The sequence below is a fragment of the Anneissia japonica genome, unplaced genomic scaffold (assembly GCF_011630105.1).
Source record: "Anneissia japonica isolate Jap-2015-1 unplaced genomic scaffold, ASM1163010v1 scaffold639_len268944_cov154, whole genome shotgun sequence".
Classification (NCBI taxonomy): Eukaryota; Metazoa; Echinodermata; class Crinoidea; order Comatulida; family Comatulidae; genus Anneissia; species Anneissia japonica.
Window position 1 is genome coordinate 90861 of NW_022754805.1, and position 17495 is coordinate 108355.

Sequence of the window (17495 nt, forward strand, 5' to 3'; positions counted from 1 at the left end):
GCGATTCGAGTGGGAATCGAACCAACAACCTCCATATTATATTTGTTTTTAAAGGTTATTGATTAAAGTGACTGACATTCCCCGATGCTCTTAAGATGTTAGAGTGTTACATGGTGTCATGGCATCGTTTGTATTCAAATCTTGCAGTTTTTTGCGCTGACACCGTCGGTGCAGCGACGTGACCCATGGAGAACACATAACACTACGGATCATTTTTAAGACAATACACTCAGTCACGGATCATCAACAGACAGGCGAAAAATATAATTCAATATTGAAACTGCTAAGTGTACAGTATTATTAATTTTCAATTGAAAATTGCAAAAAAAAAAAAACCAAAAAAAAAACAACCAAAAACCCATTAATTTATTGTTTTATTTTGCTGACGTCCAACAAAGGACAGCGTAAACGTACGTATATACGTTTGATGGACATCGCGAGTTTGTGGGACAAACAAGTTTTCGATTTTGGCCCTATGTTGATTGGTCAGTTTAATCTCATTGTCACTCCTAAAAGGTCCATTAGTACAACCAGGTTGAATCACAACTTGTCGCACAGGCCAGTATTGCGTAAATGAGCTGTAAAATATGGGAGCTCAAAAAATTGCCTAAAAATCCGAATTTGTTTTTCACTATAGATCAACAGTTTAATGTCTTATTAATCATGTCCCAAAGTATTAGTTTTGGAAGTGGTCAACAAATCGTTTATTTAACGTTATTTAGATAGTTAATTCTATTAAACAATGCCGGTATGCAAACTTTGGAAGGCAATTATTCAAAATCATGTTTATCTTGACTCTAACAGTGCTGTACTTTCACATTCCAATAACTTAGGCTTCAAATGTCCAATTTCAATGAATGGCCACTCAATTTAAAGATCACATACTCAGGTATCTGAAAATACCAATAACTTGAATTTCAATTTTTGCTACAATTAGCCATTTTGCCACAACATGTCCCAATTTATTGATTGGAAATTTTCCAGTACATAATTATGAGAGTAACTATCCATATGTACTCCCATGAACTCTGATGCGTTAGTTGTGCTGATTTAAGTAAGTTTATGTACTGCAGCAACAACATAGCTGCAGCAGGTGTACACAGAAAATTAATTTCCACGACAAGGGAGAGTTTCGATTATTTTCGGAATTTAGTAACAAGCATACTGGGAAAAAAAAAATTAAGCATAACTCTATTTAGTGCATGAGTGTTTATTCAAATTCAAAAGTAGGTTAACATTTTCAGTGTATATATATTATTATAATCATATTATAATATAAAATGACATGAAGATTTACTAACGGTCTGAAATAAGACAAGTGTCATAGTTGATCCCCGTACTGGCATTTAACCATCCCATTAGGCAAAAAAAAAAAAAAAAAAAAAAAATTGTGTTGGCCACGTTTTGGGAAAATCCAAAAGCTTGGTATTTCAGTAGGAAAACTTTTCTTAAATTTCTTTTTAACAACCAAAAATGGTAAAAAAGTGGAAAATACACAAATACCGGTAATACAACAATTTTAGATTCGCATCGTGTACCATCAAGTAAAATAGACTTTGCCTTGGCCCCCTACCCTGACCAAGGCTATTTTGGTCTTATTTGCTCATAACAAAAATTATTGTTTGTTGTAGTCAAGGGGAAAAAAAAAAGCTAAAATGCCGACCCCGAATTTCGTAAAATTTTCGTCGATCGGGCGTGGCCAACACAATTTTTTTTTTTTTTAAATTATACTACACTGTTATATTTTACATTCACCAATAACATGTTATTTTTATTTTCTCTTACGTCTGGATGTTTCTTGCAAAATTATTTGCTAAATAAGAAAACAAAGTTTTAGTTTTATTTTTTTCCCGCCCTCTAATAACTTTTCAATAAACAATTTTTATTCACACTTTTTATATACAAACAGTACACATACAAAATACACAAATCATAAATTAATATATTCAATCAGTATAGCTAACAGGACTTTCTTCATTAAAATATTAGTCATAACTTCTTATGTCATTAAAAGGACACTCTTCAACTATTCATATCTATACAGTTAATAATAAATAATAATAATAATAACAATAATAATAATAATAATAATAATAATAATAATAATAATAATGGAATTTAAAAGGCGCCTTTTTCTGGATAGGTTATGAAGGGCTGCATGAAAAGTCAAGAAAGATCACAAAACACAGAAATAAAATAAAATCAATATTTCGAAAAAAAATCTGTTGGTACATGTATACTGGGGGTAAGAAGAATCTGATAAGGTGACTAGAGTTGACCCAGTAGCCTAAATTGAATATGTAGTGCAATTGTAAACTCATTGTACTGAATGGCACACAATCTATTAAAGCGAATGGTGCTGTTATGGAATGCATGGGTAGCTACTACTGCATATTAATGTCGGGAGTCATTGACAGTTCAATATGCAGTGCACAATATTATAAAAATAGATGGGTAGAGTATAAAAGCATTGAGAGTCTCTTGAGGGCATTATTTCTTGTAGGGTTTAGATACTGGAACTTCTCACATTGATATTCAGCAATGCAGTGCACTGGCATAGTATTTATCAATATAGATGCGTAGAGTGAGGCATTGAGCGTCTCCTGAGGGCATTATTTCTTGTAGGGTTTAAATGCAGGACCTTCTCTCTCACGTTGATATTCAGCTTCCATTTTGGCCTGAACATTTTCCCAGTTCACTTCAACCTAGGGAGAAAAGTACAATGTTTACTCTTTTTAAATTGTTAAAAATTTTAATTGAAATCATCCTATAATATACAGTAAAGCCTGTCGAGTTCTAATTGAAGTCTGAATTCTAAAATGCAGTTGACCTAAATTTATATTTTGCAAAAAACGTAAAATTGTCATGAATGAGTAAATCTGATCTAGGGTTTAATCGGCATGCAGATTGATCGCACCACACACGGGTTATAGAAAACTTCCCAGGGAGCTGGATTGGATTGGATTGAATTTATTCGGTGTAAACACCAAGGATAGTCCACGAAAGTCTAGAAGAAGACTTATTTCCAGTGGGGTCCTTCTTGTGGTGATTGGGCAGTACACCAGGAGACGATCCCCTACTCTTTTCCGAAGAGTGTACTGCGTTCTTTAACGTGCACATGGACCATCAATGGACACAGGACCAACACACCACCGGATTAGCTGACTGAGCTAAGCTGCTCAGAACATGAATTCCAAAAGCATCATTCCAAAGACTGGGGATTTCACAAGTATAATTCACAGAAGTGGAAAAATGATTTATCATTTAAATGACGTACCTCCTGCGAAAAGTTGATGAATCTTTTGCTGGTTTCTTTTTTGTCAAACATTTCCAGGAAACGCTGCCTGTGTGCAAGGACTGTGTCAACATGTGTCTTATGCTTCACTGCTAACTCTAAGGCCCTGAAAATGAGGCAAAACAACAAAAAGATAAAAATACAAAATCTGACAAATCTTCTTATTAGGCTAGCTCTGTATTTTAAAGCAACTATTTTAAAGCAATTGCAAATAAATACACAAGTAAACAAATAAACAATAAACACAAATTAAATACATAAATACATACAAAATTAAATAATACAGTAACTACATTAATACATGAAAAGTTAAAGCCCCTGGAAAATATGACAATTTTGGTGTAAAAAAGGCTTTACAGTATTTAATCGAATTTAGACACTACTAATACAGTTAAACTTGTCCAAGTCGACTTTGCCCAACTGAAATATTTTCTAATTTGATCTTATTTTATATACCAAAATGTTGTGTTTTCCATTAATAAATGATCTGTAAGTCAAATTTTATCAAAGTTGAACAATATTTCAATGTCATTTTGGATTCGACTTAGGCAAGTTCAACTGCATATAAAAAAAAAAAAAAAATATATATATATATATATATATATATACAGTATATATTTTTCTTATTTGTTTATAATATCTATATCTATCCATATTCCCTAGATAATAGTAGAATTAATATCATTCTTATTACTATTTTGATCTTTCACCTGCATGTAAAGAATTATATTTGCTGTTGATTTCGAAAAAAATACAATCTGATTTTTGTGAAGAACCTCCACTCGACAGTGATCAAATTCACTTTAGGAGTTTTCCTGTCTATACTCATTATTGTGCTTGTACCTTACTGTTTCTGTTGTTGTAAATTAAAAATTTTGAGACAAATAAATGAGATGAAATGAAATGACAATAAATAAATAAAACAAACTTGGGGGAAGCATATCAAGCAAACACTCTTAGTACCTATCCCAATTGTACAGGTTAATATTCATGATAATTGCCCTGAACAACAAATTGGCCTGCAGTAAGATTCCCTCAGCATCTTGAGCATTGCCGCAGAACAGCGCCATTTCTGCATTACGTGCCTCCTTTGATGGGATGTCTTTGATGTGTAGAATGTACTGAACTTTATCGGCCTAAAAAAAAAAACCAAAATTGCCTTTAAGCATCAGGATAAAAGCATAGGCCAATATATAAATGGATGCTGTTAAATTCCATTATGATCATCATTCATATACTTTTGGTATAATTGACTATAATGGCACCGTCCTGGCCACCATCACCATTGTCAATATCATCAATATCTCTACATTTTAATTTTGGGTTAAACCAGGAAATACTGTATAGTTGGACTTGCCCACATTTTGTGGATTATTATCATTATCATTAACACTAAAAATGCATAGCCACTTAAAATTTTTAAATTTTCCTAATTAGTAATTGAAATATACACTCTCAATGCTGTAAGTGTTTACAGAAATTAGAACCTGCTTCATATTTTGTCATTCATCAGCTTTTCCAGCAGCATAAAATCATGTTTGCATTTCTCACTACGGCAACTAAGGTCTTTTAACACGTCTTCTGCCAGGCACATGAGTTCACATCTGACAGGGTTTACTTAGGGCACCAAGACAGTTGATTGGAATGATTTTCATTATGGTAGTGCCCTCTATGTCTTGGCATATGGGCAACAGCAAGGAAAAAGGCTTGGCAGCCAACAAACTAATTATAATGTGTACTTCAACTCATACAAACCTCATCAATTGCAGCATACGCAACCTCTGCAGTGTTCAATTCCTTAGCATATGCTGCCATCGTTGCCATGCAGGCCCACAACACTGGATCCTATAAAAATCACATTATTTTCAGTCATTATAAAAAAGGACATCATGAAAGCCAGTTGATTTTGCCAAATTATAAATCAGTATTTGAGGCTAAAAAAGCTGAAATAATTCTGGAAGATCATTGGTTTGTTAAGGTCATGTGGACAACGCATATTCTAGAAGACATCATCAGATATCAGTTTCCGTCATTGAATGCTTAGAACAATACACTTATTTTTTTATATGTATCATTTTAATCAGTCAACACCTTTTATGTATCATTTTAAACGGTACGAGTTCTGAATTTTTATCAATTTTATTATTATTCTTTTTAATGGATCAATTTTAGATATCCGTATATGATGTTTTAAATATTTTTTATCAATTGTATTTTAACTTTAATCTTGCCTTGTGTCTTGTATTGCCATAGGAAAACAAATTTCCAGTTGTTTTATTGGACAATAAATGTTATGTTATCTTAAAATTAAAATATTAAACATATTTCCAACATAAAGTACTGCAGGTACAGACATTTTACAGGCCACTTGAACTAATGTAAAGTTACAATAGTAAATCTTTATAACATAATAAACAGATGTGTTCATATTACTGCCTTTACTATAACTAAAAAGAAGTGGTGAGCTTGAGCCCCAATCATTTGAATGGAGGACAAACCGGTGTCAATGCTTTTTCACACTTCCATATTCAATATTTATAATAACCATATTTTGCAATTGCAAAAGTTAGTTGAATCTTTTGGAAAATTAAAAGATTTAATACAAATTCAGATTTAAATGAAATCAATTTGTTAACTGCCGAGGTAGTCAGTCTATCCCCTTCAATCCCATATTAACATATGAACAACCTATATATACATCAAATTTTGCACCCCCAAATAAAAATTTCCAATGTACCTTGACAAAGCGACAAAGACGAACACCATCTTCCCAACGTCCACTGCCCACAAGTTCATGCAGCATAGCAGGATACGGCACAATACCGGTACTCACCAACGCTCCGTCTGCACGCCGTATGGTCACATGGTTACCGGTAAAGCTTACAATCCTGGGATTCTTGCCGAAATCACTTCAAACACAATACATACATTACAGAATTTATATAGTGCTATTTCATGAAGATGAGAGCGCTTGAAGCGTAATAAATCAACAGATATAAAAAGTGGGAATTTGGACAAAGGAGTTTCTGGGGAAAACTGAGAGGGCAACATACTGCAGCAAATAGCTTTTATTTCATTTCATTATTTATTTGGTCTTTTAACAATATACAACATAATGTACAAAAAAGAAAGCGACAAAAAAGAACCTGAAATTTGGGGAGACAGGGTTCAACCAAAGTGAACCAAATCACTGTACCAAAACCGGTTGACCCAACCCCAATTTCAGCAACACGCACAAACATCCCACAAGGGAAAAAAAGGGGTAGGGGAACTACATTACAGCAAATCAAAATAAATATTAACTTTACGAAGAAAAGAGGATGGGCTTTCTAGAACTGCAGCATCAGTTAACGATCTAGGAAGCTGGTCCCAGACACAAAGCGACCCGATGGCTCCCTAGTGGAAAAATGCTTGATGACAGAAACACAAACGATCGTTATGTCGGCTATTGATTTCAACACCGCCATAAACTGTGCTGCAGTCTAGGAAACCCACCAGAACTTTAAAGCAAAAAATAATAAGCAATTTGTCCCTTCTGACAGACAAAGGTATCCTCCAAACACTTGTGGTACCCTTTAATATTGATTGACACATACAACTACCAATGTATTATGCTGTAGTTACGATGTTCACGCCTAATTTCCTAATTTGTATGCAAATTTTAGTTCTCAAAATGATCCATGCAGTTACTTTACAGTAGGGAGTGGGTAGGGGGGGGGGGAGTTAGGGAATGGTGGATGTAAAAAATGCAATGTAATTAAGAACAACTTATTGCCAACTCTTGAAATTTGATTTTCAAATTCTATTCTCACCTTGTATCCTTGACGTAGATAGTCTTTGGTAAGATGTCTTTGTCTACATACACGGCATTTGGGTAATAGATTACAAACAGCTTGCTGTCCTGTAGAGCGGCCAACATGTTGGTGCTATCATTCCATGCTAGACTGGTAATCATATTGGCTAAAATAAAAAAAAAAAATAGACGACGATAATAATTGGTGTCTTGTATTAGACATATACATAAACATAGAAATAGTTTATTGTCACACTAAGAAAAAACCTTGTCCCTTGTTACAGTAAAATAAAAAATATACAAAAGAAAATACACATAAAAAACAAAGGCATATAAAAACACAATGCAGAACCGCTCCAAGGCAAAAGAACTTAACAAAAATATAAAAGTAGTCATGTTGTTTTGCCATAGGACAGCTATGCAAACATGACAATTTTAAAAGATTAAAATTTGAAGTTATTTTTATTAATAAATTTATTTCTTCTTATGCAATTTATGTCAATTTAAAAAATATAAAAAATAGAATTTATTATGTATTTATTTATTAATTTATTTATTTATCTATTGCCATTAAAACCATGGTAATTATGTTGGCTAACAAACAAAAATTTATCAAACATGACATGATTTTATATAGCAGTGCTACTAAAACCAGTAGCATAACCATGAGTCTTGTGCCCAGGTACTGAGAAAGTGTTCGGGGGGAGGGGGATGTGTGTCAGTGAAGTGATTTTGCTAATGAAGTGGCCAAAGCTATTATTTTTAGAGTGAATCCTCTTCCTACAGAGATGTTTCGGCAATTTTATTGTCATTATCTAGAAATGCCCCTTTTACGCTTCTCAGTAAAAGCAGCCTCTCCATGGTGTGTGACTTTTTCTCTGAGAAGAGTAGAAGTGTAGAAGTTTCAAACCAATTAAACTTACCAATTTTTAGTTATAGTGCAAACAAATAATTTACTACAACAGCGACAACATGACAGAATTTTACAATTTCACCTACATCAGAAATTTTCTTTGGGAATTATGATAGTAATTAGCATAAATTTCCTGATTAGTGAAATTATAATTATGGAAATGAGTTAATATCATATTCAAACACATACCAAAAAACAATATGCTCCATCTTCTTATAACCATCTCGCACTATACAAAGTTTGAAACCAATCAGACTTACAGAAACTTTAGCTATCATGGTAATTAGCCAAAATTACCTGATTAGTAAAATATTAATTATGCAAATGAACAATGAGCATATTCACACATGTACCAAAAACAATAGGCTCTGTCTTCTTATTAATATCTTGCATTCTACCAATTTTGAAAACAATAAGACTTACCAAACTTTAGTTATCATGGTAAGTAGCCTAAATTACTTGATTAGTGAAATATGAATTATGCAAATGAGCGATCCATTTGCGAAACAAGGTATAAAAAAATGTCTTGACTAAACACTACAATACTTGCATGCATGCTTACATCATTAATTTCATAGTGTACATATTTATATTGTTACTTGGGGCTACCTTCCTAGGGACTTCTAGGTGATTTGGCATGGAATGAGCATGTAGTTACTTGCAGCAGAATAAAATGTGAAATAACAATTTCATTACCCAGCTTAACAATGCGAGGTCCTTTACCAAATGTCCTCACTGCACTCAGATGTAGGTCTCTGTTCTTGTCCACAATGGCTAAATGTCGGTCCGCTGGTGGTCCACACTTGTCCAGGGCAATTTCTAATATCTCAAGCTATATATAGAGAAAATATTAGAAAACAAATTGATGAATAGTGATTTAGGATGGGTATATACAGCCAATAGGGACCTTTCGATTTGCATAACAAAGCGACGCAAGAAAGAACAGATAAACTCATCCATGACCGTTCTAGCATTTCCTGCACAACATAGATCCAGGCCAGACTGTGTCCTAGAAATCAGGCGACAATAAGAACTCAATGTTCTCAAATCCGCAAATAACTTCTCAGTGACGTTATTACATTCTATGTCCTACCGTCTTAATGAAATCAAAATCTCCCTATTCTATACTGCACCAAATTCCAAGTTCTGCTGAATACATTCATGACAAGAATGCAACATATTTACCACATTTATTACATCAAATTGAATAAATATATTTTATACCACAAACCCTGTTATTTATTCAAGTTCAAAACAATTAAATCAGTCTGTTGATTATTAAATGTTCTATAGTAGAAAAATATAGGATCATGTGGTCACCACACATGCAGTACTAGTCTCCTACTGTGCAAGCAGAAGTCTCACTATTTTTAAAACCACTTTTTTACACCATAATAATGTTTTTGAATAAAAGAATTAATCTGTCAATTAATCAATCAATCATTCATCATTATGGGTTCAATTACAGTGACAACCAGAAATTTTCTCACAACCAAAACATCTCCACTGCCTGCCTCATTATAAGACTTGGTTTATAGATCATAACTGAACCTTGTGAGTGAACAGTTGGTATCTACTGGTTACCCAGTATGAAGAAGAACAAATTAAATTGATTCGTATCTTACGTTGTGTTGAATTGGCTTGCTGTCTAAAGCTTTGCCGTTGGTTGCATCAAACACATGAACAAGCTTCTCATTGGACTTGTCACGTATGGCAACAGTGTCGTTGGAGATGGATAAGGACATCATGTTCAGTGTATCCAGTCGCATACCTTGGAACTTGGGTGAGGAAAGCAAACGACCCTACAGAGAAATATGTATGATGTATATATGTGTTGAAAATGCTAATTATAAATATCAGTGTCTATTTGGTAAGGAAAGCAAAATAATATTGGAATGTACTAGACCACGATTCGATTCCATCAGCAGTCTATATTTTCTTTGTAATATACTTTACCAAATTAACAAGGACAATTGCGGATCCAGACATTCGAAATAGAGGCGGCTCAGAGAGGGACTTTCGCAGACGGAGTGTCTATGCAGATCAAAAGGCTGAGGTAAAATGGCCGAAAAAGGCACACTCAGCCTTAAATTTTTTTAATTTCTTTTTTTCTCCAAGTTTTTTTTAATTTTGAAAAATTTAAGGTGGTGGGGGGGGGGCGCCGAATGGACTAGGCCCCATTTTCGCCCAGGAAGGCATTCACATTTACCTCATAAGAATAGACATTTACACCTGTTGACACCACTAATGCAAAGTGCCTGAAAAATAAAGAATACATTAAATGTTTTTAAAAAAACATTTTGCAGGATGAAAACAATTAAAATTCTACCTATGTATATCATTAGGAAAGTGTCATGAGACAATCATTGTATATAAAGTACCTGTATTACATTGGGAAAATTAATGAATGTGTAATAGTGATGATTTAATGATACAGTTGTGCCCCATCTCTATCAAGTAAAAACAAAAGTGAAGTACAATGAATTCAAAAAGCTTTCTTAAAGTTTCAGCCAATACATCTGCTTATTTTTATGCATTGAACTTTGACACTGTCTTTTGCAGTTGAAACAATGATCGCTTATTATTTTTCTTTTTTTATAGAAAATTAGCAGAATTATTATGACACTCATCCTTACTTCTCAGCCTGGACAATTAAGGTAACGGTTCCCTCCTTCAGATCAAATATGGTGGGAGTGTTCCAATTCCTAGTGCTGTAGATAAAGCACTGTGAGGATGTTGCTACAATAAGATGGCCAAACGATAAGGACATTTTGATGATGCTGTCTCGGAATTCCAACTTCTCAGTAGCCTCGTTAATCACTTCTCGCACAACAATTGTATTTCTTGATGAGTTGACAACTTCAAAGTTTTTCCATTCTAGCCTCCTGATTAGCAAAAAAAAAATGTTCATAAATTTTAGTTTTCTTCATTTCAAACAAGGTATTTTTCCACTTTATGTCTAACTCCACATATTTTAACAATTTAGTTAAGAATATTAAGGTAACAAATGAATTTTTTTTCTAATACAATACTTATACAAATGTTAAAAATGAATTAAACATTAAAATAAAAAACAAATATTAATAATTTTAAGAGATCATTTAACATTCCTTCAAAGTCTCTCTCCATATTGGAGATTGAATGTATAATAAAACATTTACATAGTAAAATAATTTTGGCTATCTACTATTTAGTTGTAATTATAATATACACCAATATTTGATTTGTCCAAAAAAAAAATTAAAAATTACCTTTCTATCATGTGACCAAATATCACATGACCATTGCCACACGCGCCCGCAACCTGAGTGCCATCCGCACTCCAAGCAATGCTGTATATACTTCCAGTGTTAGGTTTCTCCAGCGCATGAGACCACTAAAAAATAAAAAATATAAATACTGATAATGTCTGTAGGGCCATGTAAGCTCTTGTAGAGTAGGTTTATGTTTTGTTGCTGGCAAATAAATATTGAATTTATGCACCTTATTTTTTAAGTTCTGTAGATTTTTGCACACCAAATTGTTAACTGGCTCACAAAAATGCTGCTCTTTTCTTTTCTCATAGTTTGAACACTTTAATCATCTAGTTCTACTACAAAAGATAGTCCTAGTGGCATCTATTATTGAATGCTCAACAACGATTATGCCTATTATGGAACTATATATAGTCCAACAAAAATATGAACCAAGAACAAACTGCAACGTAAAGTTTTTGGTTTATTCTTGTTAGTACCGAACATTATATAAAAAGTTTACCAGCATCCTACACCTGGAAAGGTACTAATTTGCATAAATTTCAAATGACCGCCAAATACAAACTTGAGGTCACATATATCCTGAACAGTAGGTTTTAGACCACATATTAGGGAGCTTTCGATTTATGCGATGGGCGACGCTAGAACGGAATCACTCATGCGTGACCGTCCTACCTGGCATCCTACGTTCTCTGCATACGTAGATTTGGCCAAATTGCGTTCCAGAATCTACTCGACGAGGTGGCCTTAAAATTCTTGCATGCACAGATTATTTTTAGTGACGTCATTACGTTCTACGTCCTACCGCCGTCGTGCAATCGAAAGCTTCCTAATGGTACTAGTTAGTAGATATAAATATGATATCAAAAAATCAAAATCACTTGAAAACTACAATATGGCACACTTGATGTAATAATGTAGATATGACATCATTATTATTTCATAATATGTCATTAGGGCTCAAAATGCCTCCCTAGCTTGAAGAAAATTGTTGAGTATACAGGGGTAATAGACTCATAATATTTTATGACAGTTATTCTAGCATTGGTATAGCCTTTTATCTTTGAACAACACAAAAACACTCAATCTCATGAATAAACATGTCATTTTATTTTATTTTTATTTTATTTTTATTTTATTTCGAAAATCATCCAACAGTGGAAGCCAATTACAGGATGTCATACAATACATATAAATATATATAAAAATAAAAACAAGTGAAAGATAAATTGATTAATAACATTACAGTAAGAAATGGAATAAGAAATTTACAAATATATGGCGAAAAATTACATCTTAAGCTAAATATTGCAGATTCAAAAAAATACAGATAAAAATCCAGAAAAATAAATAACAAACAAATGCAAAACTAGTAACTATTTAATAAAATTACATTAGAAAATCGGAAGTTCCAAAATATCGTTCCAGTCACTCACTGTTGAGCAAAACTGAAAAAAAAATTAAGGTAAAAAATTAGAAACTTACCCCAGTTTTGTCACACAATCGTAAAGTGTTAAATGAACCCACAGCAAAGAGTTCTCCATCAGGGGCCCAGGAGACTGATATGATAGGATAGTCATGGGGATGGCTGGAGAACATCTGCCGGCCGTAGCTGTCCCATATTTTGTACTTACAGTCCTCACCACCTGACAAGATCAGGTTGTTGGAAGGGTTCCAATCAACTTTTAATATCACTCCTTCATGTGCTTTCCACTAAAATAATACATCAAATTTTTCACTTTAATATTAAATAACTTTCTGTTCAAACTGTTTGATAACAAAGAATAATTTTAGAATTACAATAATTAAAAAACAAAATTGTTAGTACTATAATTAACAATATGATGTCCAACTTGTCTTTAATATTATATATTTAAAGTATACATAGCTACCTTTTTCTATAAAAACATTAACAATAACATTTATATATAATTATTTTATGTAAAGCACAGGTTGGCAAACCACCTGTTTTGGCGAGACTAGCTCTTCTCAACTCAGGTAATAGAACCAAGGAGGGCCTGTCTGACGGATATTTTCAAGGTAAATTATTCACTTTGACAAAGCAATAAACATCTGTAATTATAAGTGGGCCAATCAAGTTAATTAGAGTACTTTTGTAAATTATTTCAAATTACAACATTGAGGGCAGTATTCAACACAGTTTTTAGCTTTCAACTTTACCTGGACTGGTTTAACATTTGCTTGAAGTGACTTGATAATTAGTTGTTTGCTATTGGTCATTAACACCTGATCAGAGTCAGGTGACCAGGATATTGAGTACACTGGAGAACCTAATATAAGCGCAAACAACAATTAAAGATTAAGTTTCTGTTTAATGAAGAGACAAGACAATGGGCCTAGTGGTTGTTAACAAAGAAAACCTGTTATAAATAACTACATTAATGAGTAGAAAATTAGTAAAGGGCAAGGGTGCTAATATATATATATTAGCACCCATAAATTAATTACATTTAACTCTATATAACATTAAATAAGGCGGGTAAAAGCTTAGGGCAACCGAAACTATGAAGACCAGTGACTTTTGTTGGTGGTGTATCCCAAATTCTTGAAAGAGAAATATGCTGAATGAAAAAATGCATTTGTTTAATTTAAATTATTCTGACCTGTTTGAGCCAATGTTGACCTCAGCATGCCACTCCTTGACCAGATCTTCACCTGTCCGTCTTCACCTGCTGTTGCCATGGCAGAACCATCGTAGCTCCATCTACCAGAAAGCACTGCACCTCTGTGAGCTTCAACAGACTTCTCTACTCGACCAGATTTAGAAATCAACAAAAATTTTCCTGAAAAACATAGCAACATTTCAAAAATGGATTTATGCTGCATCACAGATTTGAATTTTCAATACAAGCTCATAATTGTTTATAATTAATTAATATGTAGACTCAAATAAACAATTACCCAAAAGAGACATAAAAGTCTGTAACACACCTACATAGACCTGTCATTTGATTGGTGGATTTTTTATGTAATATCGGGCAATTACACCATATAATCTCAAAACAAATGCATTATATTTTAAGTTGCATCATTTTTTATGAAAATTTAATGCCATCCATACGTTTTGTTCCATTGCACGCCTCCATCTAATACAATAATATTCTTTATTGCAAGAAGATGGACTGTTCCATTCAGACAAAAGATAAACTTTAAATTCAATATATTAAAACAAAATATCCAATGTCTATTAAGTACATGTTTTACTGTAGGTGTGTTTATAAAAGCAATAATGGATGTTTTGTATTCATGCAATGGAAATAATATTGCATTCAATAAAAGATTGACGGTTTCATGTGCCCCATTGAATGAAACATTCAAACTTTTAATGGCTGAAAATATTCTTTCTATCCTAGTGCAGTCGCAGATCCATAAATTTAAAATCGAGGGGGTCCAGAAAGGCAAATTCACAGATGAAAAGAACAGACTAGCTCAGACCTAACATGGAATTTTACCAATTCTAGATGGCCCTGGAATTTTTCAAATATTTAGAAAGGGGAGAGGGGTGGGGGAAGAATCGGGCCACCTGAACCTCCCTTGAATCTGCCTATCCATCGCAGTCATAAACATTCATTATTTGTATAATATTTTACGCACCATCCGTTGACGTTAGTACAAATATTTCACTTCCTGTCTGCTTTCCTTTACCGCCGATGCTCTTTGGAAAAAAATGGACATCTGTAGCATATATTTCATCAGGTAACTTCACCAGTACTGAGGTTTCATCTGACACAAGGTTCCACTTGAGAACCTGGTGGTCATCGCCGCAGGAGAACAACTGCTCAGATGTGGTCCAGGCTACACAGCTCACCAATTCGGAATGTGGTTTATAAAGTCAAGAGAAACATTAAAATATATGATATAAATATTTAATATTATACATATTTAGATACATTCTCAAAAAACAACAATTCTTTTCAAAACTATCTACAGTATTTGGTGAACCGCAAGCATTAAATATATTATTATTACTTCACCATGCAAACCTTCAAACAATATAAATAATTTATAATCTTTCTTTATTGAAATTTAAACAGATACACATACAAATGAAATATTTACATAAACTTTACATTAAAATTTTCAGGCTACACAGGAAGAAAATATCATGCAGTACCTTTAAAATAGTACACAGAGTATCATGTACAAGAATAGTCAGAAGGGAACAATGGCTAATATCTGACTGAAATAATTGTAAACTGTTTAACCAAAGATACTGGTTGGGATTTTAAAAAAAAATCAGAATTTGGAGGATTTTCAAATGAAACAATATTAACTAACAAAAACATAACTCCATTATTTCTATACATGGTTTTGGAGAAGAGTCATTTTCAGTTAAAGGCTGAGTTTAAAAAAAAATGTTGTTCTTATTTTTGTTTTTTGCTACAGCCTCAATACATGGAATAGTTGAATGTCAATTAATTATTAGTGGTCCTTCACAATTATCAAACAATTTTACCAAGTCTACAATAGTACGCTATTAGGAAAGACAAATGTGTACACTTTTACAAATGCATGAAAATGTTGATTCAAAATAACATGCAATATTTGTAATAGATTTTTATGAACAATTATAATACAACCATGCCATTTGATATAATATGTAAACCAAGTACAACACTTTAGTTAACTTCACAAAAAATGGTTAAATTGCAAAAAATCAACATTTATTAAGTACCCTTTCAGCTGAGAGGGAGGGAGTACCAGAAAGTGTACTGATTGTACAATTGCAAAAATGTTGCTAACTGTGAAAGACCCTTTATTTATTCCTCTATCTTGGCTTTTAAACCATCATACAAATCTGTATGAGAGCCAAAAGAAGGAAAAAAAAAAAACTTTCTCCTCTCTGAACAAGGAACTTTTTGCTTTGTTTTTTCTTGGCCAATACCTCTTCCACCATAATAACCTTATAATTTTAATGATTTTACAAGTGGCACTAAAACCTAAAATATACCATAAACAAACTACAGAATAAACATGGCGAAAAAAGGATATGTTTAGCTTCTTTTGCTAGGGATGTTTTAACCCGCATATTGGTATATAGTTCATCTGCAGGTGGCTCCTATATTACGAATCTGATAATCTGCCAATGGAACAGCATGTATATCTGGAAAATAGGATAAGAAATATTGCAATCTATTAACAGAGGCCTACTGCATGTAATTCTTGTTGCATACATTTTTGTAAATGGTATCTACTCTAAAAGTTAAAACATTACAGTGAACTCTTTACAAACTATTATTTACCTACTGTAAAGACAGACAAGCTTGCAATTGAATTCCAGCTTTAAAGAACTAAAATTGTGGATGATACCTCAAATAAAAAAAAATAGCTCAAATTTGTGAAGAAAATCACTAGGAAAATAGGTGCGCAGAATCTTAACTTAGTCCTGCATATTAAATTTGTCACCATTTTTTACAAAGAGACACAAACTTTAACTTTGATCAAAATAGTGTTTCGAGAAAAATGTCTGAAGTAGACTAGGCTTAGGTCCTAGCTTAGGCCTAGGGCCTAGTTATAAAACAGTAAATTCACATAATATTAGAATGTCTAAATTATTATTATTTTTTACATAGGCATGGCCCTAGGCATGTTTAAAGATAATAAAGCATTAAATAATAATTCATATTTTATTTATTTATTTTTTGCTTCTTAACTTTAATAATTAACCTCAAACCTGTTACTTAGTCTTAACTCGTGAACAGTTTGTGTCTGTTTGTGAAAACGATCAGAATAAACACAGCCTAGGCCTACCCGCCTAAAGGCTGTTGTTTACACGTAGATTGAAGTGTGTGTCTCAACACGGATCGCACTCTCTCCGTTTTTAAGCCCAGCCTAGCTCTACTAGTACTACTAGTACTACCTAGCCTCTAGGCCCCTAGACTAGGGCTTCCACTAGCCCACCAGGCCCCCAGGAGGCCTATCTGGTAGGAATTTTTATGCATATAAATTGTATTAAAGCCTAGTAATTATCCTGGTATCTGTAAGAAAATAACTGTATACCCAAAGCCGTCTAGGCTTTAATGCTATAGGCCTCTATTTGTTTTAAAAAGTATTAATACTGTACTATAACAAAATATCATTAATTGAAATATTTCGCTCACACTCCGCAGAAGGTATACGCTAATCCGCCATACTTTTGGAATGTGCCTCGTCGCTTAAATTATATTTATATATATTTTTGTACTGTAATAATTAATAATAAAAGATAGGCTATTAAAG

At 33.1% G+C, this 17495-nt stretch overlaps 1 protein-coding gene across 4 annotated transcripts; it reads right to left on the bottom strand.

Annotated features, from left to right (window-relative positions):
* Positions 1-1823: 1823 nt before the first annotated feature.
* LOC117123246 (intraflagellar transport protein 80 homolog) lies at positions 1824-17424 on the bottom strand. 4 transcript variants are annotated; one of them, XM_033269100.1, is made up of 17 exons: positions 17378-17424; positions 16269-16380; positions 14871-15095; positions 13880-14059; positions 13437-13546; positions 12741-12968; positions 11253-11377; positions 10638-10886; positions 10211-10259; positions 9627-9803; positions 8698-8833; positions 7108-7255; positions 6033-6204; positions 5051-5140; positions 4259-4431; positions 3278-3401; positions 2613-2705 (listed from the first exon to the last, which is right to left on the bottom strand). In XM_033269100.1, the coding sequence occupies exons 2-17, from the start codon at positions 16303-16305 to the stop codon at positions 2613-2615; spliced, it is 2316 nt and encodes a 771-aa protein (XP_033124991.1). In that variant the 5' UTR covers positions 16306-16380; positions 17378-17424. The 4 variants fall into 4 exon arrangements, with proteins under 4 accessions (XP_033124992.1, XP_033124991.1, XP_033124995.1 ...); XM_033269104.1 differs by having other exon boundaries at positions 17281-17406; XM_033269102.1 differs by lacking the exon at positions 17378-17424 and adding an exon at positions 17277-17366.
* Between the last annotated feature and the right edge of the window lie 71 nt (positions 17425-17495).